This window comes from Rhinopithecus bieti, unplaced genomic scaffold, assembly GCF_001698545.2.
Source record: "Rhinopithecus bieti isolate Rb0 unplaced genomic scaffold, ASM169854v2 scaffold_42772, whole genome shotgun sequence".
Lineage (NCBI taxonomy): Eukaryota > Metazoa > Chordata > Mammalia > Primates > Cercopithecidae > Rhinopithecus > Rhinopithecus bieti.
This window is the reverse complement of record NW_016818842.1, coordinates 1,021,176-1,046,573: the sequence shown is the minus strand read 5'-3', so window position 1 is coordinate 1,046,573 and position 25,398 is coordinate 1,021,176. Positions and strand designations below refer to the sequence as shown.

At 48.0% G+C, this 25,398-nt stretch overlaps 1 protein-coding gene across 1 annotated transcript in view; it reads right to left on the bottom strand.

Annotated features, from left to right (window-relative positions):
- The window catches only part of CUX1 (cut like homeobox 1), a 451,669-nt gene that overhangs the window by 229,655 nt on the left and 196,616 nt on the right, over positions 1-25,398 (bottom strand). Inside the window, 1 exon segment of the mRNA XM_017857649.1 lies at positions 1,842-1,889. Coding sequence (XP_017713138.1) covers positions 1,842-1,889 — 48 coding nt within the window.

Here is a 25,398-nt window from a genome sequence, read left to right as displayed (position 1 = left end):
AAAAAAAAAAAAAAAAAAAGAGTGTGCAGGTGTTCACTGTATTCATCTTTCCATTTTTACACAGCTTTGAAATTTTTTCAAGAAGAAAGGAAAACAAGCAAACACCCAGAAAGTACACTGAACTCTCTGAGTGAGAGAACTAGGAAGCTAGTGCGTCTCTCAAAAGCTGCTGAACAGTTAACTGAACAGGTAAGATCAAATGTGGGTAGGTGTCAGGTAACAGTCTCACTCATCAAGTACGGGCTTGGAGATGAAGTTCTGAGAAAAAGACTGTTCAGGTCCACCCAAGCCCTGGGATGCGGGTGTCCTGCTGGCCGGACCAAGCTACATGCATGGGGGCTGAATGAGGCAGGAAGAAGATCATAACAAGAGAGGGGCACTGCTCTATCCTCTAAAATTTCCAGCCATCACCAACCGCTGTGTCTTCTTTCTACGCTGGTCCCTTTTGATGTCCTGAAATCGCCTCTCTATCTCTGGCTACAATCTCCCTGGCCTCCTTCTTCACTCACTCCCTGCTCTCGCTCCCAGCTGATGAATTTCCCAAATGGAAGCCCGACCACTTGCTCTAGAGCTCTGGGCACAGGAACGCAGCCTTCCATATATAAGGCCCACATCACCTGTGTCCCAAGTGGAACCTACTATATCTCACGGCTGTATCTCTTCTGCCCCTTCCACCATGTGCTCCCTGTGACTTAATAGTTGCAAGAAAATAAAATCCCTGCCAGGCGCGGTGGCTCATGCCTGTAATCCTAGCACTTTGGGAGGTCGCGGCAGGTGGATCACTTGAGGTCAGGAGATCGAGACCAGCCTGGCCAACATGGTGAAACTGTGTCTCTATTAAAAATACAGAAACTAGCTGGGTGTGGTGGTGTGCACCTGTAATCTCACTTGCTTGAGAAACTGAGACAGGAGAATCACTTGAACCCGGGAAGTGGAGGTTACAGTGAGCCAAGATCGCGCCACTGCACTGTAGCCTGGGTGACAGGGCAAGACCCTGTCTCAAAAAAAAAGAAAAAAAAAAATCCCTAAGACTGTACCAATATGGGCCCTTTCAGGGGCTATGGAAATGTCTCATTTCCTTTTCTCATCAGCCTGATATGATTTCACATTCTGTTTTTCCAATGGGAGACGCTAAAGAGGTGAGAAGATTCAATAAATCCACAAGAATAATATAATTTCTGGTTTTCTAAACATCATTGAATCTTTACACAAAGGGCTAGCAAGGTCACCCGCGTGAAGCCCGGTCCCCTCTGTGGCTGTTCCTGCTAACAGGTAGCCAGGGCGGACGTCCCAGGTGACTTGCCACCCACGTGCCGCCTGCCAGATGGCTCAAGTCCTTCTCTGGAAGGATCCGTTAGAAACCACTTCCTTCCACTGAGCCTAGGCTTGCTCCTCGTGGCTTCCGCCTGATGCTCTGTGTTTCTGCGATCAAGTGGCATCCCTGTGCCCCCCCCAGCCTCTCACCAAAGCACCGCACTCATGGCAGTGGCAGCCCCAGAACAGCTCAGGGAACCAGGCGACTTCCTAGAGGGAACGTATGGGCTCCTAAAGGCCGTGATGAAAACAACCTGCCCATTGCAACCATACAGGGCGCTTCTGCTCGGAATCCACCACACCTTTGTATATTCTGAGCATAGCTTCCTTTTCCAGGAGAGCTTTCACCAAGGACCCAGTGGAAAATCACATTGCAAAGTGCAAAATATGTACGACGCTGGGTCAGAGCAGCCGGGAAGGCACCATCTGGGCAGCACCTTTTGCCCACAGCATTTCTTTAACGTGAATAAAAAGATGAATTAGCCACGAAGGGTGGCTCAGGATAGAAAATGAATAGAAAAGCTTACCTCTCCTTGGAAACTCTTCAGCAGCGGCGCTACCTGCTTGCGCAAATCCTGGAGCAGGAGGCGGAGGTCAGGAAGCAGCCATTTGAGGAGGAGAAAGAAGGGAAACATTGGTTAAGGCCTCCTAAAAACAGCGTGGCAGTCAGTGCTGATTATCATTATCTAAAGCAAGCCTGGGGACCTCACCCGTTCCTGCACTCCTAAAACATGAATAACGCCAACTGGCGCTCCAGGATTTAAACTTATTTAAGAATACAACGAAGTGGTTCTTTCTTGTTGTTGTTGTTGTTGAAGACAGAGTCTCATTCTGTCGACCAGGCTGGAGTGCAGTGGCACAATCCCGGCTCACTGCAACCTCTGCCTCCTGGGCTAGAGTCATCCTCCCACCTCAGACTCCCAAGTAGCTGAGACTACAGGCGTATGCCACCATGCCTGGTTAATTTCTGTTTTTTTTTTGTAGAGATAGGGTTCATCATGTTGTCCAGGCGAGGGTCAAACTACTGGGCTTAAGAGATCCACCCACCTTAGCATCCCAAAGTGCTGGGATTACAGGCGTGAGCCACCCCACCAGCCACAACGACTTTTTATTTCTACTAACTCCTGGTCACATACACCTCATTTTGAATGTGCTACAGACTAAACCTTTTGGTGATGTCAGTTTAAATGAGATAATTCGCTTGGAATAAAATAGACTAGAATGGGTGGTTTGACTGCTGTTTCTATCTGAAATGGACCTGGGCCACTGCACTGTGTTTTAGCTGCCTTTTTTTTTTTTTTGAGATGCAGTCTCACTCTGTCGCACAAGCTGAAGTGCAGTGGCACGATCTCAGCTCACTGCAATATCTGCCTCCTGGGTTTGAGTGATTCTCTCGCCTCAGCCTCCCAAGTAGCTGGGACTACAGGTGCCCACCACCATGCCGACTAATGTTTGTATTTGTAGTAGAGATGGGGTTTTGCCATGTTGGCCAGGATGGTCTCGAACTCCTGTCTCAGGTGATCCACCCACCTTCGTCTCCCAAAGTGCTGGGATTACAGGCGTGAGCCGCCATGGCTGGCCCTAGCTGCCATTTTAATGCACTGTTAGTGGGAGATACAGCCTGTTTTGAATCCACATCAGACAGAGTCACAATAAATTTTATCCCATGCCACCAGTGCCCATTTTGAAACACCAGGACATCCCATAGGTACGTGCTTATGATCCTGTTCAGAGCATTTTATTTAAAATGAAGTAACTGAGAAAGTGCTTCAAATACTTCACTCTACTAAGATAATATTTACTGAAAGTTCAGGCATTTAAACTATGTTTTTTCTTTCTTTCTTTCTTTTTTTTTTTTGAGACGGAGTCTCGCTCTGTCACCCAGACTGGAGTGCAGTGGCCAGATCTCAGCTCACTGCAAGCTCCGCCTCCTGGGTTCACGCCATTCTCCTGCCTCAGCCTCCCGAGTAGCTGGGACTACAGGCGCCCGCCACCTCGCCGGGCTAGTTTTTTGTATTTTTAGTAGAGACGGGGTTTCACCGTGTTAGCCAGGGTGGTCTCGATCTCCTGACCTCGTGATCCGCCCGTCTCGGCCTCCCAAAGTGCTGGGATTACAGGCTTGAGCCACCGCGCCCGGCCTTTTTTTTTTTAAGATGGAGTCTCGCTCTGTTGTCCAGGCTGGAGTGCAGTGGCGAGATCTCAGCTCACTGCAACCTCTACCTCCAAGGTTCAAGTGATTCTCCTGCCTCAGCCTCCCGAGTAGCTGGGACTACAGGTGCCCACCACCACGTCCAGCTAATTTTTGTATTTTTAGTAGAGATGGGGTTTCACCATGTTGGCCAGGCTGGTCTCAAACTCCTGACCTCAGGTGATCTGCCCGCCTCAGCCTCCCAAAGTGCTGGGGATACAGGCGTGAGCCACCGCGCCTGGCTATTTTTTACTTTTNCCGGCCTTTTTTTTTTAAGATGGAGTCTCGCTCTGTTGTCCAGGCTGGAGTGCAGTGGCGAGATCTCAGCTCACTGCAACCTCTACCTCCAAGGTTCAAGTGATTCTCCTGCCTCAGCCTCCCGAGTAGCTGGGACTACAGGTGCCCACCACCACGTCCAGCTAATTTTATATTTTAGTAGAGATGGGGTTTCACCATGTTGGCCAGGCTGGTCTCAAACTCCTGACCTCAGGTGATCTGCCCGCCTCAGCCTCCTAAAGTGCTGGGGATACAGGCGTGAGCCACCGCACCAGGCCTACATTTTGGTTCATGAAGCCTTCTGAGAATCTGAGGAAAGCTACTGACCTTGCCATTTTATCAGAGCCTTCCTAAGTAAGACCTATCGAGATCCCAGATGAAGAAGTCTGCTTATCCAACACATACAGCCATATGTGCTTATTTATTTTTAAATATAACTTAAAGTTAAATAAATTTGGCAAATTCAGTTTCTGAGTTACCCTAGCCATATTTCAAGGATTCGGTAGCCACTGGGCGCTAGTGGCTACTGCTTCCAACCATGCAGACACAGAACTTTTCCATCATTGCAGAGGGACCTACAGGATAGGCCTGTACAGCAAGTTTTTGTTTTTTTGAGACAGAGTCTTGCTCTGTCACCCAGGTTAGAGTATAGTGGTGTGATCATAGCTCACTACAACCTCAGCTTCCTAGGTTCAAGTGATCCTCCCACCTCAGCCTCCTGAGTAGCTGGGACTACAGATGCACACCATCATGCCTTGCTAATTTTCGTATTTTTTTGTAGAGATAAGGGTCTTGCTATGTTGCCCAGGCTGGAATTCCTGGATTCAAGCGATCTGCCTGTCTTGATCTCCCAAAGTGCTGAGATTACAGGTGTGAGCCACTGCACCTGACCACTGTACCACAAGTTTTTTTTGACAAATATCACCAGCCCACATTATTTTGTATTGTGATCCTGTAGAAATATTTGGTCAAGAAGCATTGTAATTTCCCTTTTAACTGCATACTGTTCCAAAGGATGCATTTCTAAACGTGATACCATTATTTCCTTGGAGAAGTCAGTCCTGTTACTTACTCCGCTAGATGATTTTCTATATTTTTACACCAAGTTCCATGACAAAAAATAATCAGATTCTTTACCAATATGTTGTTGCTTCCCCCACCGCTCCCCCAAGACGGGGTCTGGCTCTGTCACCCAGGCTGGAGTGCAGTGGCATGATCTTGGCTCACTGTAACTTCCACCTCCCAGGTTCAAGGGATCCTCTCACCTCAACCTCCCATGTAGCTGGGACTACAGGCACACACCACCACACCTGGCTAGTTTTTGTATTTTTTGTAGAGACAGGGTTTCACCATGCTGCTCAGGCTGGTCTCGAACTCCCAGGTTCAAGCGATATGCCCACCTTGGTCTCCCAAAGTTTTGCGGATTACAGGCGTGAACCACCATGCCCGGCCACCAATCTCTTTTTATATAAATAAGGCTATCTGTGGTCAGCACCAATAATAGTTTGACAGAGATAACCACGTCCTCATAGCTGGCACCTGTGAATACGTCACATTGCGAGAGTAAAAGGGGCTTTTGCAGATGGGATTATGTCAGGGATCATGAGTCAGGAGATGATCCCGGATTATCCAGGTGGGCCCAGTGTAATCCCAGTGCTCCTAGTAAGAGAGAGGCAGGAGGTTCAGAATCAGAGGAGATCTGAGGACGGACACAGAGGTCGGAATGCTATAGGAATGCGGGCAGCCCGAGAGGCTGGAAACTGCCAGGAAACTGATTCTCCCCCAGAGCTTCTAATAGGAACACAATTCTGGCTGACACCTTGATTCCAGCCTGGGAAATCCCATTTTGGACTCCTGAACTCGAGCACTGTCAGATGATAAATTTCTGTTGTTTTAAGCCAGTGGGCGCATGGCAGATTGCGATAGCAGCAACAGGAAGCTAACACACCACTGCATTTCACCCACTGTGCTTTTCAGAAAGGTAGAGGACAAAATGTAACACAAAGGGTAACAAGCGAAAAGAGGGTGGAAGGCGTAAAGAATGATGGAGGAAAGATTACTGTGTGATCCCAGCAGGGTCCAGGGAAAACGACCACGGGGCCTGGCACACAGTGGGGACTCAAAAGACATGGAATGGGTGCATGAGGGAATGTATGGAAGAACAGCTATGGCCGGGCATGGTGGCTCACACCTGTGATGCCAGCACTTTGGGAGGCTGAGGCAAGTGGCTCACCTGAGGTCAGGAGTTTGAGACCAGCCTGGCCAGCATGGCGAAACCCTGTCTCTACTCAAAATACAAAAATTAGCTGGGCATGATGGTGCATGCCTGTAGTCCAGGCTACACAGGAGGTTGAGGTGGGAGGATCACTTAAACCCTGGAGGCAGAGGCTGCAGTGAGCCGAGACCGCACCAATGCCCTCTAGCCTGGGTGACAGAGTGAGACTCTGGCTCAAAGAAAACAAAAAAAGGCTTAACAAGGGCCCAGATTCAGAGACAAGTCAGATGAAGTCACGGAATGAGAAAGCTGGTGGGGCTTAGAGATTTCAGATTACAGCAGAGAAAGGGAAGAGGGCAGAGCTTGATAGAGGAGAGCAGGGGGCTGGGGCACAGGGGCAAGGCCAGGCCCTGAATGGCAGTGTGCCTTACCAGGCGTGCTCCCAGGTTACCCCCAACCCTGCAACCTGGCACAGGGCCAGCCTCACCCAAACACCAGCTCTGAGAAGTACAGGAGATGATACAATTATTTCTATATTCCATTGTAGCATTCCAGAAAGGCAGAAAAGCTGTGCCTTTTATAATGTCCTTAAATAAAGCTAACTCCTCTCACCCCATCCATGTAGATTTTTTCCCTTTTGAGCATATTCATGTCTCCTAACAGACCTACAAAAATAACCTTTTTGATATTAAAGCTACATGTGTGTTTGTACACACACTCACGCACACACACATATTTAAAGACAGTTGAAGAGGGAAAAACCACTATATACTCACACGTATCATACACAAACTGATATATATGTACTTCAAGCTGCCAGCCAAAAATCACTCATTCTAATTTCATCTTTGGCAGTTTGAGAAATTCCCGATCCAATTCTGCTGCCTGCAAATATTATTCAGTTTTGTACTAAACTAAGAAGACAGATACAAAGATGTTCAATTCTGGCCAGGCACGGTGGCTCAGGCCTAGAGTCCTAGCACACTGGGAGACTCCCCACCTCAACCTGGGGGGTTGAGGCTGCAGTGAGCCAAGATCGTGCCATTACACTCCAGGCTGGGTGACAGAGAGAGAGTCTGTCTCAAAAAAGATGCTCAATTCCGACCCACAGAATTCTCCATCGTCGGTTAGCAAGGACATGATATGATTTACTGTCTTTCTAGAACACAGCACTCTTTGCTGTCTGGACAGCACCAGAAAATGCACTTCTGCCACTTACTGGTCCTCATGCACACCCGCGTAATCCTTCTTTGTGGTCATAAACTGGAAAAAGTGGGGTTCAGGCTGGTCAAAACCACAGTGGAACAAATGACAATGAGGCAGTGAACACGTTTAAAAACTGTTTTTTGGGGGGGGATGGAGTCTGTCTCTGTCACCCAGGCTGAAGTGTAGTGACACAATCTCGGCTCACTACAACCTCCACTCCCCAGATTCAAGTGATTCTCCTGCCTCAGCCTCCCAAGTAGCTGGGACTACAGGTGCGAGCCACCCCGCCCTGCTAATTTTTGTACTTTCAGTAGAGACAAGGTTTCACCATGTTGGTCAGGCTGGTCTCAAACTCCTGACCTCAAGTAATTTGCCCACCTCGGCATCCCAAAGTGCTGGGATTACAGGCTTGTGCCACTGCACCCGGCCATGTTTTAAAACTTAATTACTTCGAGTTACACAATTCATTTATAGGCTTGTCAGTGAGGTTTTTTCACCTTGCTTTCATCCCATCCCATCTATTGGGCAAAAAGCAACAAACATCTTAATGCAGAGAAAGTCAAGTTCTTGAGATAATTCCTATCGAATGTCTTTTGGTGAAAGCCAAAATAGCTCGTGCCAACCTCTTCTGAGTACACAGCAAATAAATAATGTTTACACAGAGATGTTTCTATGTGAAAGGATTTCCATTATTTTCTCCTTTTTTTTTTTTTTGTTTTTTTGAGACAGTGCCTGTCTCTCTTCCATCCAAGCTGGAGTGCAGTGGCTCAATCATAGCTCACTGCAGTCTTGACCTCCTGGGCACAGGCAATCCTCCCATCTCAGCACCCCGAGCAGCTGGGACTACTGGCATGCGCCACCATGTCCGGCTAATTTTTGCATTTTTTGTAGAGACGGGATTTCACCATGCTGCCCAGGCTGATCTCAAACTCCTAGGCTCAAGTGATCCACCCACCTTGGCCCCCCAGAGTGCTGGGATTACAGGCGTGTGCTACTGTGTCTGGCCGGATTTCCATTATTCTCGAAACCGCTGATTCACAACTCAGTTTTCAGGTCAGAGAACTGAACAGCAAAACGCTATTAAGGGATTTTTTAGGTAATGCTAATTGCTGGAGGAAACCATTCTGACATAAAAGCAAAATAGAGACAAATAAAATCGTCATGCAGTGTTCAATTGCACCTGTAATGTATGAGCAGGAGTCGTAACACACACACTCCCGGGCCCTCTCTGGAAGGCTCTGCTCTATCTTAGGGCCTCATGCTCCCAATTCCCATGAGCTCTCTTCCGCTCCCCATATCCCAGAGTCGCGTGCCAGGGACCCAGAGCTGGTGACATGCTGAGCTGCTGCACAGAGGTTCACCTCTGTCTGCAGGAGTGAGAGCCTCGCTGGAATCAGCACAAACACAACGCATACACAGAAGGAGGCTGTGAATTACAAACACATCTCCAAAGTCATCGAGTCGTCTCTATTTTTAAAATATCTGGGCTGGGTGTGGTGGCTCACACTTGTAATCCCAGCACTTTGGGAGGCTGAGGCAGACAGATCACCTGAGGTCGGGAGTTCGAGACCAGCCTGACCAACATGGAGAAATCCCGTCTCTACTAATAAAAAAATACAAAATTAGCTAGGCGTGGTGTGTGCCTATAATCCCAGCCACTTGGAAGGCTGAGGCAGGAGAATCGCTTGAACCCAGGAGGCAGATGTTGCAGTGAGCCGAGATTGCACCATTGCACTCCAGTCTGGGCAACAACAGTGAAACTCCGTCTCCAAAAAAAAAAAAAAAGTCTGATAACTCACATCTGTAATCCCAGCACTTCGGAGGCCAAGGCGGGAGGATTGCTTGAGCTCAGGCATTCAGGACCAGCCTGGGCAACATGGTAAAACCCCGTCGCTGGAAAAAATACAAAAATTAGCAAGTATGGTGGTGGTGCAGGCTTGTAGTCCTATCTACTTGGGAGGATGGTTTGAACCTAGGAGTTTGGGACGGCAGTGAGCTATGACTGTGCCACTCTACTCCAGGCTGGGGTGACAGAGCAAGACCCTGTCTCCAAATGAAAATATATATATATATAATAATCCAGATTTTTCTGCACTCTACAGTAACTTGAATGCTTTTCTGGGAAATAACCCTGACTTCATTTAAGAGGTGCAGCATCTCTTGGTGGTACCCCATCCTCTACAGTGACAGCTCGGGGGTGGGACCCTTTCTCCTTTGGTGACAATATAGTCTTTCCAAGAGCACTGGGGCAGAGTGGGGGTAGTGAGGAACTGAACTGGGTCACTTCTGAAAGACTCAATTCTGACTCTCTCAAGGTTGTTGCCAATGGTGCTAGAGGTGGGGATCCTTAGGGACCTGGCCCTGTGGCTTGGCCTGTTCAGTTGTCACCTTCTGTTCCAGATATCCCCTACCTGGGGTAATTCTCTGCTCTTGCCTCTCCCCTCTCCTCTGGTCTTAGCTCATATTGTCGTTTCTTTTTTTTTTTCAGACGGAGTTTCACTCTTGTCGCCTAGGCTGTAATGCAGTGGCATGATCTCAGCTCACTGCAACCTCCGCCTCCTGGGTTTAAGCAATTCTCCTGTCTCGGCTTCCCAAGTAGCTGGAATTACAGGCACCCACCACCATGCCCGGCTAATTTTTGTATTTTTAGTAGAGATGGGGTTTCACCATGTTGGCCAGGCTGGTCTTGAACTCCTGACCTCAAGGGATCCACCTGCCTCAGTCTCCCAAATTGTTGGGATTACAGGCGTGAGCCACTGCGCCCGACCCCAGTGTCTTTTTATAAGGCCCTGGCAGCACCAATGAGAGAACAGTAATTACTGGTGAAAGAAAAAATGTTCTCAATATTTATTTTCCTGGATGTCATATAAGATAGCTGTAAGTTTCCCTTATCAATGTATACAAGAGCTCAGACCAGGTATGAAGTCTTTAAAAACAAGACAATATGTATTATGTGATATGCGGACTGTAGACCTCAACTTAAAATATAGTTCAGTGAAAAATAAGTTTCTTTTGTTCCAGGATACTGAAACCGTCACTTCCCATCTCATCTGAAGATGAACCATATAACCATCAACACGGCATCGTTCCTTTGGTTACTTTTATAGATGAACACGTATTCCTTCCAGTCCTTGTGATAGAAAAGGGTAATTTTAAATGGCATTGAAACTTAAGTATTAAATAAAAAATATCTTTCTATACAACAGCAGACAGTAAGTATGTCCTGGCAATTTCTCAAAGATTTTAGTTCACAGGTTTGAGAAAAATTCCATTAGCTTTAATTATTTATCAGCAGTCAATTTAGATTACTGTTCTTGACCTATTTTTACAGTGTATGGGCCACCCAGCAATGAAATAAATGAATAGTCTTTTTCTACAATGGCTGATTTTCTGAAATAATAGAAATCTGGTTTAAAGGAGGAATGAAACCCCAAACATGTAATTACCACAATATATAACCCGCCACGCTGCTTTTGTAGTTGGATAAAATGCACATCTTTGTGAGTTTTTTGGTTATTAAATAAGATTATCTTGAAAGGGATAAACTCACTCCTGCTGTAATTTCTTCCCATTTAAATGTCTTTGCACCATTTAAAACACGTTCTGTGTCCTGGCAGCAAGTCTCCAATGCTGATGCTATGGCTTTTGCGTGATGCCTGGTACAACTCCACCATGGGAAGGGCTGGCTTTGGGGGACTGGTGGGATGGGGAGCTGAGATGAGGGTGCAGGATTTCAACACAGGGTGCCTGCTGGCAAGCAGCGAGGGGTACCCTGAAACCGCAGGCGGGGACCCGAGTTCCCGAGCAACAGGGAACCTGCAAGGCTTTGATGATGAGACCGGGCATGGTGGCTCACGCCTGTAATCCCAGCACTTCGGGAGGCCAAGGCAGGTGGATCACATGAGGGCAGGAGTTCAAGATCAGCCTGGCCAACATGGTGAAACCCCATCTCTACTAAAAACAGAAAAATTATCCAGCCGTGGTGGCATGTGCCTGTAATAATCCCAGCTACTCTGAAGGCTGAGGCAGGAGAATTGCTTGAAGGCGGAGGCTGCAGTGAGCCGAGATTGCGCCACTGCACTCCAGCCAGGGCAATAGAATGAGACTATGTCTCAAAAAACAAAAAAACAAAAAAGGACTTGTCTGATGTTGAAAAGTGGGGTGTGTGTGTGTGTGTGTGTGTGTGTGTGTGTGTAGGGGGGTGTTATCTAAGTGGTAATGCCTGAATATGGACCGATAAAGACTGAGGATGGTGCAAAGGACTTAGAAGAAGGGCAGATTCGAACTGCACGGAGGCCATGGCTGGCAGCACGTGGCCACAGCTCAGGGTTATGGTGGAGCCTGGATGCCAGCAATCCTCAAAGCAGGGTCTGGGGACTCGCGGCTCTCCAGATCCTTTCATGCATTCACAAGGTCAAAACTACTCTTGTTACTTGCCTTTTCCTCGCCTTCTCCTGCAAGTGTACAGTGGAGTTTTCTTGATGGCTGCGATGTGTCACGATAGCCTCACTCTGATACCAGTGGCTCGTGTGTTTGTGTGTTCCTGTGCTTTGCAGACTCCTCAGCTTTCATGGCTAACACAGTCAATACTGAGAGTTACAACACACACACGCACACATACACGCACGCACGCATGCAACCTCTCCGGAGTCCCCAGTTTAAAGAGACTGAAACGTTGAGAAATGGTTGCACTAAGTCTTCTTCTGGTCTCAGAGCTGAGAACCGCTCATTGTCAAGGGAAAGGCTGTTTGTCCACTCTGAGATCCTGTGTGTGGCCTCAGGGGCAGCTCAGACAGGACAGCCAGAGCCTCGCTGGTATCTGGGGATCAGACACCCCACTGAGAGGAGCGTGCAAGTGCCAGCTCCAGTAGCCTGGGCTGGCATCAGCCCTGCCCAGTCTCCAAAGCCACGTGTCCAGGGGATCAGTGGTGGGAAACGGGAGAAGCCAAATTCAGGCTCCAACTGGTTAATTCTCTTAAATAAGTCTGATTTGATTCTAGGTCTGATTTCAAAATATTCTTCCAGGTCCCTTTCTGAATAACTGCTCATGTCTAAACTTCTGACTGGGCACAGTGGCTCACACCTGTAATCCCAGCACGTTGGGAGGCCCAGACAGGAGGATTCCTTGAGGCCAGGAGTTCGAGACCAGTCTAGGCAACATAGGGAGACTCCTGCTCTACAAAAAAATTTTTAAAAATTTACCCAGGCATGGTGGCAAGTGCCTATAGTCCCAGCTACTCGGGAGGGTGAGGTGGGAGGATCACTTGAGCCCAGGAGGTTGAGGCTGCAGTGAGCTATAATCACGCCACTGCATTCCAGCCTGGGTGACAGAGCAAGACTTCATCTCAAAAACAAATCTCTAGTTACATTTCAGAACTTTGAAAACACAACTGTGATTTATTGATTTACTGATGTATCTATACATCAATAGATTTGGAATTTGTCAAAGAGAGGAACCACATGTTTTTCTGAGACAGAGTCTCTCTCTGTTGCCCAGGCTGGAGTGCAGTGGTGTGATCTTGGCTCACTGCAACCTCCGCCTCCCAGGCTCAAGCGATTCTCGTGCCTCAGCCCCCTGAGTAGCTGGGATTACAGGTGTGTGTCACCATACCTGGCTAATTTTTGTATTTTTTTAGTAGAGATGGGGTTTCTCCATGTTGGCCAGGCTGGTCTGAAACTCCTGACCTCGGGTGATCTGCCCATCTCGGCCTGCCGAAGTGCTGGGTTACAGGCATGAACCACCACATCCGGCCCAGGTATTATATATTAATTTATTCAAAAATCATTTGAGCATTAATTACAAGTAGTGAATGAGACAGTCAGTCTCTGCCCTCAGGAAGCTTATGTGCTAGCGAGAGTGGTGAGGTCTCAATTTCTAGGAGACATTTGAGGAGATGTACATTCCTCTATTCCTGGGCCAAAGGATGGTGCTAGGTTTGGAGCAGACACTCAGTGAATACTTGTGGACTGAATGAATGAAGAGATGCTCTTCCCAGACTCATCACCAAGCTCACTTTTTTTTTTTTTTTTTTGAGACAAAGTCTCCCTGTGTTGCCCAGGCTGGAGTGTAGTGGAACGATCTCGGCTTACTGCAACCTCCTACCTCCCGGGTTCAAACAATTCTCCTGCCTCAATCTCCTGAATAGCTGGGATTACAGGCGCCCACCACTATGTCAGGATAATTTTTGCATTTTTAGTAGAGACAGGGTTTCACCATGTTGGCCATGCTGGTCTCGAACTCCTGACCTCAGGTGATCTACCCGCCTTGGCCTCCCAAAGTGCTGGGATACAGACATGAGCCACCACGACCAGCCCAAGCTAACATTTTATGGACACTGCTGCAAAGGGAACTCCTGTGCTAGACAGGGATGGACCCCAAAGGCACCATTTCACCCCAGGACTCTCTGAAACCAACCAAGATGTATGACTCCGACTTTTGCCACTGTGTCATTTATTCCAGATCTTAGGCCCTGCTAACATTTAGACAAATGGGCTGTTTAAAATCAGAATGCAGGCCGGGTGCAGTGGCTCAAGCCTTTAATCCCAGCACTTTGGGAGGCCGAGACGGGCAGATCACAAGGTCAGGAGATCGAGACCATCCTGGCTAACACGGTGAAACCCCATCTCTACTAAAAAAAAAACTACAAAAAACTAGCCGGGCGAGGCGGCGGCGCCTGTAGTCCCAGCTACCCGGGAGGCTGAGGCAGGAGAATGGCGTGAACCCGGGAGGCGGAGCTTGCAGTGAGCTGAGATTGGGCCACAGCACTCCAGCCTGGGTGACAGAGCGAGACTCCGTCTCAAAAAAAAAAAAAAAATCAGAATGCAGATGAATCCTTCCTCTTAGTACTTTCAGGAGTCTATCCATAAGAATAATCAGAGATGTACGCAGAGATTTATGCACAAGAATGTCCAGCATGAATTTAGAACAGAGAACTACTGGGAACAATGTGGATTCCGACACCAGGGGAGTACTTACTAGAGAATTTTACTAAAGCAGTACAGTAGCATATTAGGTAGTCAGTATAATTCTTCGCAAGAAACGAGGTCTTGCTCTGTCGTCTAGGCTGGAGTGCAGAGGTACGGTCATCACTCACTGCAGCCTGGAGTCAGTATCATTATTTTTTGAAGAAGAGCAAAGACTTGGAATGAGGCACGTGACTTCCATTTATTCGACAGATGTTTGTTGAGTGGCTATTTTGGGCCTTCCAGCCCTGTTTCAAGGGCTCCTTCAATCATGAGCAGAGTCCACAGGCTGTTGTGCCTCCTGGGCTTCTGTTGTGTGGCAGGTGAGACATGAGTCAAATCACCACCAACATGGATGACACTTATCTGTGGCTGGTGCTGCAGAAAGGGGCACGTGGTGTGAAGGGAGTTTAAGAGGCAAACTGGCCAGGCACAGGGGAACGTGCCTGTAATCCCAGCACTTTGGGAGGTTAAGGCGGGAGGACTGCTTGAGCTCTGGAGCTCAACGCCAGCCTGGGCAACACAGCCAGACCCCATCTCTACTAAAAATCAAAAAAATTAGCTGGATATGGTGGCACGCGCCTGTAGTCCCAGTTACTTGGGAGGCTAAGGGAGGATCGCTTGAGCCTGGGAGGTCGAGACCAGCCTGGGCAACAGAGCAAGATCCCATCTCTACAAAAAATGTTTAAAAAGTAGCCAGGTGTGGTGGCATGTGCCTGTAATCCGAGCTACTTGTGAGGACTGCTTGGGCCTAGGAGGTCAAGGCTGCAGTGAGTCGTGATGGCGCCACCCTGCTTCCAAAAAAAAAGAAAAAGAGAAAAAGAGGCAGACCTGACCCTAGACAGCAGAGAAGGCTCCTTTGGGGAAGGAGCACCTGAGCTCAGATCTGGACGATGTGTAGGGGGTGGGTGAGTGAAAGGAGCCACGAACTTTTATAAAGCACGTTTACAGTCTGACCCCAACATGACAACAATGAATCTCACACACATATATGCATTTGGACAACACCACCATGAGAGACATTGGCATGAAATGGGAGATGTTTCTAAGTGAACACAACTATGGCTTTTTTTTTTCCCTTTGTCTTTAAATAAATTGTATCCTTTCGGCTGGACACAGTAGCTCACACCTGTAATCCCAGCACTTTGGGAGGCTGAGGCAGGTTGATCACCTGAGGTCAGGAGTTCGAGACCAGCCTGGCAAACATGGTGAAACCCTGTCTCTACTAAAATACAAAATTAGCTGGGCGTGGTGGCAGGCACCTGTAGTCCAAGCTACTTGGGAGGCTGAGGCAGGAGAATTGCGTGAACCTGGGAGACGGAGGTTGCAGTGAGCCGAGATCGCGCCATTGTACTCCAGCCTGGGTGACAGAGCAAGACTCCATCTCAAAAATAAAATAAAATAAAATAAAATGAAATCAGATTTCAGGCACGCTCCTTTCACAGTTCCAGTTTGATTTTCTTTGTTTCTCCACCTGGATGCCTGACTTCACGTTTATTCATCACTTGTGTGCAACTAGCTTACCTAAAATTAAGCAGCTTGAAAAAGACATCCTTTCTTTCTTAGGTTCATAATCAGCACATATTGTTTATTAATATTTACTAGTTCCACAGCGCTGCTCAGAGGAATAATTAATAATGAACGATGGGTAAATCTACTTGCAGACACAAAGCACGGTGTATATGCTTTCTGGGACACTCACTCACACACACACGGACACAGAGGCAAGATCTTGGCAAGGCACCTGGTAACCCACGTGCAGCCAGAAAGAAAGATCTAAGCAGTGACCTCACAATTTTTAGATGCTTTTTTTTTTCTTTTGGTAGTCGGGGATACCACAGAGCCATTGGCATCGAAAAAGCAGCCCATAATTTCTTAATTTCTAAATGGAATTATTTATACCATACAGATAGCAACCAAGTCTAAGCAACATGTAACTTAGGGGGCAACTAGGGAATTTAAACCTTTGAAACTAGATTTTATGTTTCAAGACGCTCAGAGGCTTCCCAATGGATTATCCCAACCTAGCAAGCGAAGGAGAAACAAAAACTTCCGAGCAAAGAAAGCCTTCCTGGCCCTCCCCGACTTTAGCATCCCCGATGGGAGAGCAGCACGCTGCTAGGAAGCGGACCCAATGTCACTGCAGCCAAGAAAGTCCATTCAAGGGCACCAGAGACGCAGCAACTTAGTTTCATCCAGTTTTATCCAGCAGGTCCCAGTCCTTGGAGACCCCAGAGGTCTCTGCAGAGCGTAGAGTGTATCTAAAAAGAAGTCTAATTGGTATTGATCTATATGCCTAACTTTGCAGTTCTCAGGATGCATGCTGTTTTAAAATGAGCACATTTCACAGGAAATTCTGGGTGGGAAACGGTGGCTGTGTTGTGGGACTGAGTGGTGGCTGCACCGAGTATCCCTTATGTCGGTCTTTCGAGATACTATGAATGTAGCTTCTAAAAGGTGCATCTAACAGCAACCCACTGCGAAGGCCACAGAGGTCGGTCTCTTCTGAGCTTGCTGCCCAGGAGAGCTCCAGGGACCTGAACAGAGATAGACACAATTTAGAAGCTGCTGGACCTGAAGGATACACACGACTCAGTACCTGTTTCACACCCTGTCTCTGGAAATGGAGCCACAAATTGCAACTTACTCAATAACAGATTAAAATGAAAAACAGGCTGGGTATGTTGACGCATGCCTGTAATCCCAGCACTTTGGGAGGCTGAGGTGGGAGGATTGCTTGAGCCCAGGAGTTCGAAACCAGCTTGGGCAACATGGTGAGACCCTGTCTCTACAAAAAATACAAAAAATAGCCAGGCATGGTGGCGTGTGCCTATGGTTCCAGCTACTCAGGAGGCTGAGGTGGGAGGATGGCTTGAGCCCAGAGAGATCAAGGCTGCAGTGAGCCGTGACTGTGCCACTGCACTCCAGCCTGGGAGACAGAACAAGACCCTTTCTCAAAAAAGTAAGAAAATAAAATGAAATGAGAGGACTTTGCGTACGAGTCAATCAGTCAACAAGGCCGAGAATCCTCTATTTCTGGAGTGACTAGCCACAGAAAATAAGCTGTATACGTGAGCTTGGATCTATGGAAAACTGTTGATGCTTAGAAAATTATTATGTGTTTGGTCAATAACTGCCTTTTGAATACTTTTGGAATTCCTCTAAGCAAGCTTTCTCAGGCCTATTCCCAAACAGTGACTTTTACATGGTCCTGGAATTTTCTTCTGGATACACAACGTGGCTTCTTTGTAGCGAAACAATTTAGGAAAGAAATACAGTTGAAGACATTCTATATCTCTTGGCTGGAGCTGCTGGCCCTGGTAGATGAATCATAGAAGTCCATAAATGTCGAGCAAATTTGCACGGACTTTTCTTTTATTACCGTATATGGCAAATATAGATCTATTTATCTCCAACCGTCTTGACATTAGCTTTGGTGATTTTTGTACTTTATTGTCTTTCTTACAAATTTCTCTTGATCTACGTCTCAGTCACACAAGACAGCATGTCCAACGACAGTAATGTCATTCATAACCCTGGGCCGGTGCCTTTTCTCTTTTTTTTTTTTTTTTTTTTTTTTTTTGGTATGACGGCAGAATGGCAGAATGTTTAAACTGGTAAGTATTTGAGGTAGATCAAAGTACCCAGCTATTTACATTCTTGCTACATCTTAGCGAACACCGCAGGGCTGTAAGGATTTCCGCAAGAATTGCACCTGAACAAGTTTTCTCCCCCAAGGAATTAGGTGTTTCTTATCATGCATTTGGGAATCAGCTGAAAAGCCATGGTTGGTGCTGACTGCTTTTGATATATTCCTTAAAGAGATGAATATTGAAAATATTTTCAGGGTTCGAAAAGCTGACTTGCTGGGAAATTCCATGACTGGCTGAGATGATTTAAGAATTCTCTGGGGGAATGCTTCATTCATTTGCTAAATTTGTACTGAGAGACAGAGATACAAAGATGGACAGCACCTCCTGCCCCGACTCTCCAGGACACAAGTGGACTCGGGAATGCATACCTTCTGGAAGCAGCCAGGGCCATCTCTTCATGACCCCGGGCAGCACCTTCAAAAAGTCCAGCCAGAGAGGATGCCGGGGAAAGCAGAGTGACCAGTCTGTCTTCTGCTTTCATTGTCATATTACCCCATGTGACAAGTACAAAATCTTCAGCTACAACCTTTAAAAGCTACTGAAGGCCAGGCGTGGTGGCTCACGCTTGTAATCCTAGTGCTTTGGGAGGTCAAACCAAGAGGATCACTTGAGGTCAGGAGTTCGAGACCAGCCTGGCTAACATGGTGAAATCCCGTTTCTACTAAAAATACAAAAATTAGCGAGGCGTGGTGGCACGCACCTATAGTTCCAGCTACTTGGGAGGCTGAGACCTGAGAATTGCTTCAAACCGGGAGGTGGAGGTTGCAGTGAGCTGAGATCGCACCACTGCACTCCAGCCTGGACAACAGAGTAAGACCCCATCTCTTAAAGAAAAATTCTAAATAAATAAAATACATTTTTTTAAAAACGCAAATCCTGTGAAATCAACAATATGGCAGTCTATGTTTAAAACCTAATTGGGTGAAATTATTTTAGAATACCCTTTCAAAGAGTCCTTTCTGTAGTCCCAAATTATCTGAAAAAAATAAATAAATTCAAGTGTCAACCAGCCTGGCCAACAAGGTGAAACCCTGTGACCACTTGAACCCAGTGACCGGAGATCACACCATTGCATTTCAGCCTGGGTGACAAGCCAAAAACTCTGTCTCAAACTAAAAAAAAAAAAATTCAAGTGTCTAGGTATGGCAATAAAAATCCTCTCACCCTGCCACCGAAAACGATAGGGGTGTACCTCCGTGTCCTGCCTGGCTAGGCACCAACTCCATGGGGTAGTTCTCCCACCGACAGGGAGCTAACAAAAAAAGGCAGAAGGCTGGGCTCGGTGGTTCACGTCTGTAATCCCAGCACTTTGGGAGGCCAAGGTGGGCAGGTCACCTGAGGTCAGGAGTTCAAGACCAGCCTTGCCAACACGGTGAAACTCATCTCTACTAAAAACACAAAATTAGCTGGGCATGGTGGCGCATGCCTGTAATTCCAGTAATTTGGGAGGCTGAGGCAGGAGAATCACTTGAATCCGGGAGGTAAAATAAATAAATAAATAAATAAATAAATAAATAAATAAATAAATAAGCAAGCAAGCAGAAGAGACCATGTTTATCTCCAAACTCCCATCACCAGCGTATGAGAATAGCAAAACTGAAGAGAAAGGCATTGGTGGTTTCGGGGAAGGGGCTGTAGGGGCTGAGCGGCTCCTGCCAGGCAGAGGATCACGAAATCCCAACGTGTCCTTCTCCAAACGCCCAATGCGCTCTCAGTGCTGGGTTTGGCCACAATTTGGTGTGAATGCTTGGAGACTCACACCAAATCCTTGGCACGGATACACTATACAACGATATGTCCGGAGAGGGCTTACCCGAACAGACAAACCTTCAATAACTATATAATTTTACTTTTTTTTTTTTTTCCCGAGATGGAGTTTCGCTCTTGTTGCCCAGGCTGGAGTGCAATGGCGCGATCTCGGCTCACTGCAAGCTCCGCCTCCCAGGTTCAAGTAATTCTCCTGCCTCAGCCTCCCAAGTAGCTGGAACTATAGGCGCCCGCCACCATGCCCGGTTCATTTTTTGTATTTTTAGTAGAGACGGGGTTTCTCCGTGTTGGTCAGGCTGGGTCTCAAACTCTCTACCTCAGGTGATCCACCCACCTTGGCCTCCCAACGTGCTAGGACTACAGGTGTGAGCCACCGTGCCCAGCCAATATAATTTTACTGTCATAAAACGATATCCACGCTTTGGGCTTAGACACAAAGCACAACTGGCATCTTTCAGCGTGGTCCTCACGCCCGCCGGCGTGAAATATGCTCATTTTAAAACAGCACGCATCCTGAGAATTGCAAACTCACTCCTTTAGTGAGTTTCCTGAATGTCTTTTAGACATCCCTTCATCCTATAAATGTGCCACACATGCATGTGACGTGTCCCTATGCACACAGACACACATTACCTTAAATACGCACACACACATACAATTAACAGACAATGCCATCTCTACTTCCTTCCCTTTCCAGGAAGCCACAGGTATGTACATCACCTGTATGTTGCCTGATATAAAAGAGATGCCCAATCATGAATTCCATGATACAGATTTAAGAGATGCTATGCATGGTCCACTCAGTGAATCTCCCCTTCTTATGTAAGCACATATGCAAGTCAGTTTTTTTTTGTTGTTTTTTTTTGTCTGTTTTTGAGATGGAATCTTCTTGCTCTGTCTCCCAGGCTGGAGTACAGTGGGGTGATCTCAGCTCACTGCAATCTCTACCTCTGGGTTCAAGTGATTCTCCTGCTTCAGCCTCCCAAGTAGCTGGGGCTACAGGCGCTCACCACGCCTAGCTAATTTTTTTATTTTTAGTAGAGATGGGGTTTCACCATGTTGGCCAGTCTAGTCTCAAACTCCTGACCTCAGGGGATCTGCCCAGCACGGCCTCCCAAAGTGCTGGGATTACAGGCACGAGCCACCGTGTCCCGCTGCACCTTGCTGTTTCATATCATGGAATCTAGCACTGGCAGCAAGGGAGGCCGCCCATCTCACTCTTTCTTTTTTAAGAAATCTGCTGTTCTGAGAGGTCAGAGCAACCTTTCTTTCATTTTCAAGCTCCCTGTGTATGCTGGAGAGGCTGTCTTTATAGGTTTTAACATGTACCAACTAGAGATTAAGCTAAGAGGCACGCCAGTCACGAAGGCTCACTGAAATTATGCCTGCTAATCTTTTAAATGTCAAGAACGTTAGGCAGCACAAAAGGAATGTTAGTAATTCCAAAGCTTTTACCCAACTGAGGAGGTTTAAATTTATAGGAACATGTACTACTGATAAAGGAGTCCAAGGCCATTGGCCAACCTGTCTGCCACCCTGATGTACAGAACGACAGAAGATTCTGTAAGGAGAGAGAAGGGGTGTAGAGGCTGGAAGATGGGTGGAGGGCCAGGGTTTGAGACCTGGCATGGGCCTGAATTCACTTGAATCATTTTACTTGTAGAAAGAGGCTAGAGGTTGGGTGCAGTGGTTCATGCCTGGAATCTCAGCACTTTGGGAGGCCAAGGCGGGAGGATCACTTGAGGTCAGGAGTTTGAGACCAGCCTGAGCAATATAGCAAGATCCCACCTCTAAAAGAGAAGCTGGGTTCCCTGGTCTGGACTAAGCAATTTCTTTGGCCTTCTTAGAAATGAGCCACTCTGCAGCCCCATGCAGCCTTTCTTCAGTGTGTACATTAGGGTGCTGTGCGGCCCAGGTGAGGGTTGTCATCCAGCCACATCCATGGAGGGATCCTAACACCATCATTTGTGCGGTCAGCATCATGACAGCCACTTCACTGTGCTTGCTTCTAGATGCTTCCAAACAGCCCTTCAGGTATGGAATCATCCCTGTCATGTAAATAGGAAATCTGGAATTCCCAGAGGTTGTACTTTGCACCTGAGGCCATTTGGCTACAATCCAAACTCTGGGTGCGGCTGGCGCCAAAGCTACTGCGCCACGCTGCCTTCTAAGCTGCATTTCATCTGGAACCACCATGGCTGATGGGCCGAGCCTCTGAACGCTGCAATTCAGGTTAATCACGCAGACCTGCTGGAGCACGCGGGGCCGAGGGTTCCCTGTACCTCCCTTTTCTCCTCTGCTATCTGGATCTCTAACCTCACCACCGTCAGGCCTGAACTGCCATGAGTAATCAAGAACCTGAGAGACCTCTGATCTGCTCCACCCACATCTGTGCCCACCAGGAAAACCAAAAATCCTGATAAAAGACCTGAGGTGCGAGTCAGGATTCACCATGACCATGCTGTGGTCTTGCCTCCTGAAAAGCTATTTTGTTCATTGTAAGTAGGCAGTTTGACAATTGCTCAATGTTCAGGCCCTACCCCGTGTCCTGTCCTAGTCAAAGTCAGGGAAGGAAAGGTGCCTCGTCCCCAGGCATGTGGGCCCACAGCAGAGTAGGACAGGCTGAGGAGTTGGGGATCTTGGGCTCTTTGGGTTGGGGGCTGAACACTGGTCATATTCCAACCTCTAGAGAGGGCAGAGGTGGACAGGCACACACTCTGCATCTCAGGGATTACACGAGGAGAATAAAGACACGCACACGACCAAAATACCAGGCAGTAAATGAAATGAGCCGAAAGACAGGCGCAGCTAGCCTGCGATGGGGGCCCGAGGAATGAAAATCCCTCTTTGCTGAGCTGGAGGCACCTGAACTGGGTGACATTTGCAAACAAAGGGGAAAGTAGAAGTGGGGGGCTTTCTAGAAAGAGACAAGATACAAACAGAAGGAAAAAAGGGGAGATCCAGAGATGCAAGCAAGGTGAAGCTGATGAAGTAAGCCACATGGAAGAGGGGGCCAGCAGGGACAGGCTCCCAGACCACCGAAGCCCCTAGAAGAACCCAGACATGGCCTGAGAGGCAGGTGCACGGCCACCAACCACGCAAAAGGTAGTATGCAGAGACCAGACCAGGGTCTGCTTCAGGAAGGTGACTTCTGCTAAAGGAAGGGCCAGAGGGGAAAGTCTGGAGATGCAAGATACCAGCTGGGAAATACAAGTCTGGACAAAGGTAACAGAACCAGAGGTGGTGCCTGTAATCCCAGCACTTTGGGAGGCCAAGGCGGATGGATCACCTGAGGTCAGGAGTTTGAGACCAGCCTGACCAACATGGTGAAACCTTGTCTCTACTAAAAATACTAAAATTAGCCGGGTGTGCGGGCAGGCGCCTGTAGTCCCAGCTACTCAGGAGGCTGAGACAGTAGAATCGCTTGAACCCAGGAGGCAGAGGTTGCAGTGAGCTGAGATCGCACTACTGCACTCCAGCCTGGGTGACAGAGCGAGACTCCATCTCCAAAAAAAACAACCAGAGGTGGGTGGTGGCGAGGGAGGGGGGAGGAGGAAGACAATGTTCCCCAGAATTAAAATAAACTGGACTTGGCAGACTGATGGGACCAGGAGAGAGTGGGGCTTTCTAGAAGTTTAGGGCCCAGGTGACGGTGAGGGTGGCAGCCCCTGCCACGAGCCAGACAGGAGAGGCACAGGCCAGGAACTGATCCAGTGGCGAAGATGATGAGAAATCCACGCTGGGAAATACATGGAGCTGGCAGGACTTCCACAGAGGACCCAGGCCCTGGTACCCAGGGGCTGAGTGTGGGAGGCCCTGTGGCCAGGGCCCTTGGATATGTCCCCTTAACAGGAGAGGGGAAGAGGACAGAAAAGCTGCAAAAACTGAAAACTGAAAGAGGTGAAAGGCTGAGACCTATGGAAAGAGCTGAGGGTCTCAGTGAGTGAGTGATCTAACCTGAGAATGAGACCAGAGGTTCAAAGTCAGAGAGGGCCATGGCTTAGGCACAGGAGGCCGAGGCTGCAGGGAGCCAGGATTGCGCCCCTGCACTCCAGCCTGTGTGACAGAGCGAGACCCTGTCTCAAATATTCAATCAGTAAAAAATGAAATACAAACAACATAAAAATTCAGAGGGCCATCAGTGAAGACCTCAGGGCCTCTCGGCTCTGTGCATGGGGTCTGTTCCTTGGATGAGGCCAACAGCAAAGATGAGGAGAGATCCACCCCTAAGCAGTTAGCGGAGAGCCACTGCCAAGCAGAGGAGGAGGGCTGCAATGGCGGAATCTACAAGAAATACACTTTTGTGTGGTGAATCTAAGAAGCAAGGGCTTTCCACTGCACCCCGGCCTGCACCGTGGTGGGTGGAGACGGCTTCTTGCTCCTCTCGCACCCCCAGCATGGAGCAGCCCTTTGCACCCTTGGCAGTGACGCCTGATGCATCCAGTGATTTTATTCCACATCTGCCCATCACAAACTGTTCTAGATTAAATCAGTTTCTGAAGATGATGGCCCAAACCCATTCACCAATAACATTATTTTCCGTAAAAGAAAAATCCATTCTAGGGCTGGGCACAGTGGCTCACGCCTGTAATCCCAGCACTTTGGGAGGCCAAGGCGGGTGGATCGCCTGAGGTCAGGAGTTCCAGACAAACCTGGCCGACATGGTGAAACCTCATCTCTACTAAAAATACAAAAATTAGCCAGGCGTGTTGGCACCCTCCTGTAATCCCAGCTACTCAGGAGGCTGAGGCACGAGACTCACTTGAACCCGGGAGGCAGAGGTTGCAGTGAGCTGAGATTGTGACACTTCACTCTAGCCTGGATGACAGTGCGACACTCTGTCTCGAAAAGAAAAGAAAAGAAAACAAAGGAAAAGAAAAGAAAAGAAAAAAAATCCATTCTACCGAGATTCTGATAGAAACTGGCATCCCAGAGTTGTCCTTCGAGGGAGCACTGAGGCGTGGTCAGCAGAGATCCTGACGAGCCTTCCCTGTTCAAAGAGTAACTAGACCATTGGCCTGGCCATTAAAGAGCAGGTTTCCAACCGGAGGCTCCAAACTGAAAGAGCCTGACTTCTGAGCCAGTGAACCCCATGGGTCTTTCTCTTTTTACTCCTAGGTTAAAAGGAGGGAGGTTCTGAAGTGAAACCCCAGGCAGCTTTCTTTCTGAATGGCTGCTGCAGCCCCACTGGGGTCCTCCTACTTCTTCCCTAGGGTCTGCAACTAAGAACGACAGACTTCAACCTCGGCAGCTGTAGCTTTCCAAGCGGATCTTCTATCGGCTTCTGAAACAAACCAGTTTCTCTGCCCAGCCTCATCTACACGGCCGCTGGCTCCTCATGACTTTTCTCTTTGGACCGTTCGGTTTGGTAAAAGCGAAGGGTTTTAGGCTTTTTAGCCTGGGATGCTAATGAGCTGCTCTTACTTCATTGAAAGGGCCTAAGAGGAGCTACCCCTCTTGTGCCTCCAGAAGCAGGTTCCTGGAAGGATGTGATCTTTCCAGAGGCTGAGCTGCTGCCTGTGTCCCTGAGAGCCCCAACCTCAGCAGGTGGAGTAGAGAGAGGAGGGGAACCCAGCATTGGTGGGGTGAAGCTTTAGGAATCACGCAGTCAGGAAAACTAGCTTCAAGAAGAAAGAGGCCAGGTGCAGTGGCTCACATCTATAATCCCAGCACTGTGGGAGGCCGAGGTAGGAGGATCACTTGAGGACAGGAGTTCGAGACCAGCCTGGGAAAGATAGGGAGACCGCCATCTCCGCAAAAATAAAAAAATTTAGCTGGGTGCTGTGGTGCACACCTGTGGTTCCAGCTACTTGGAA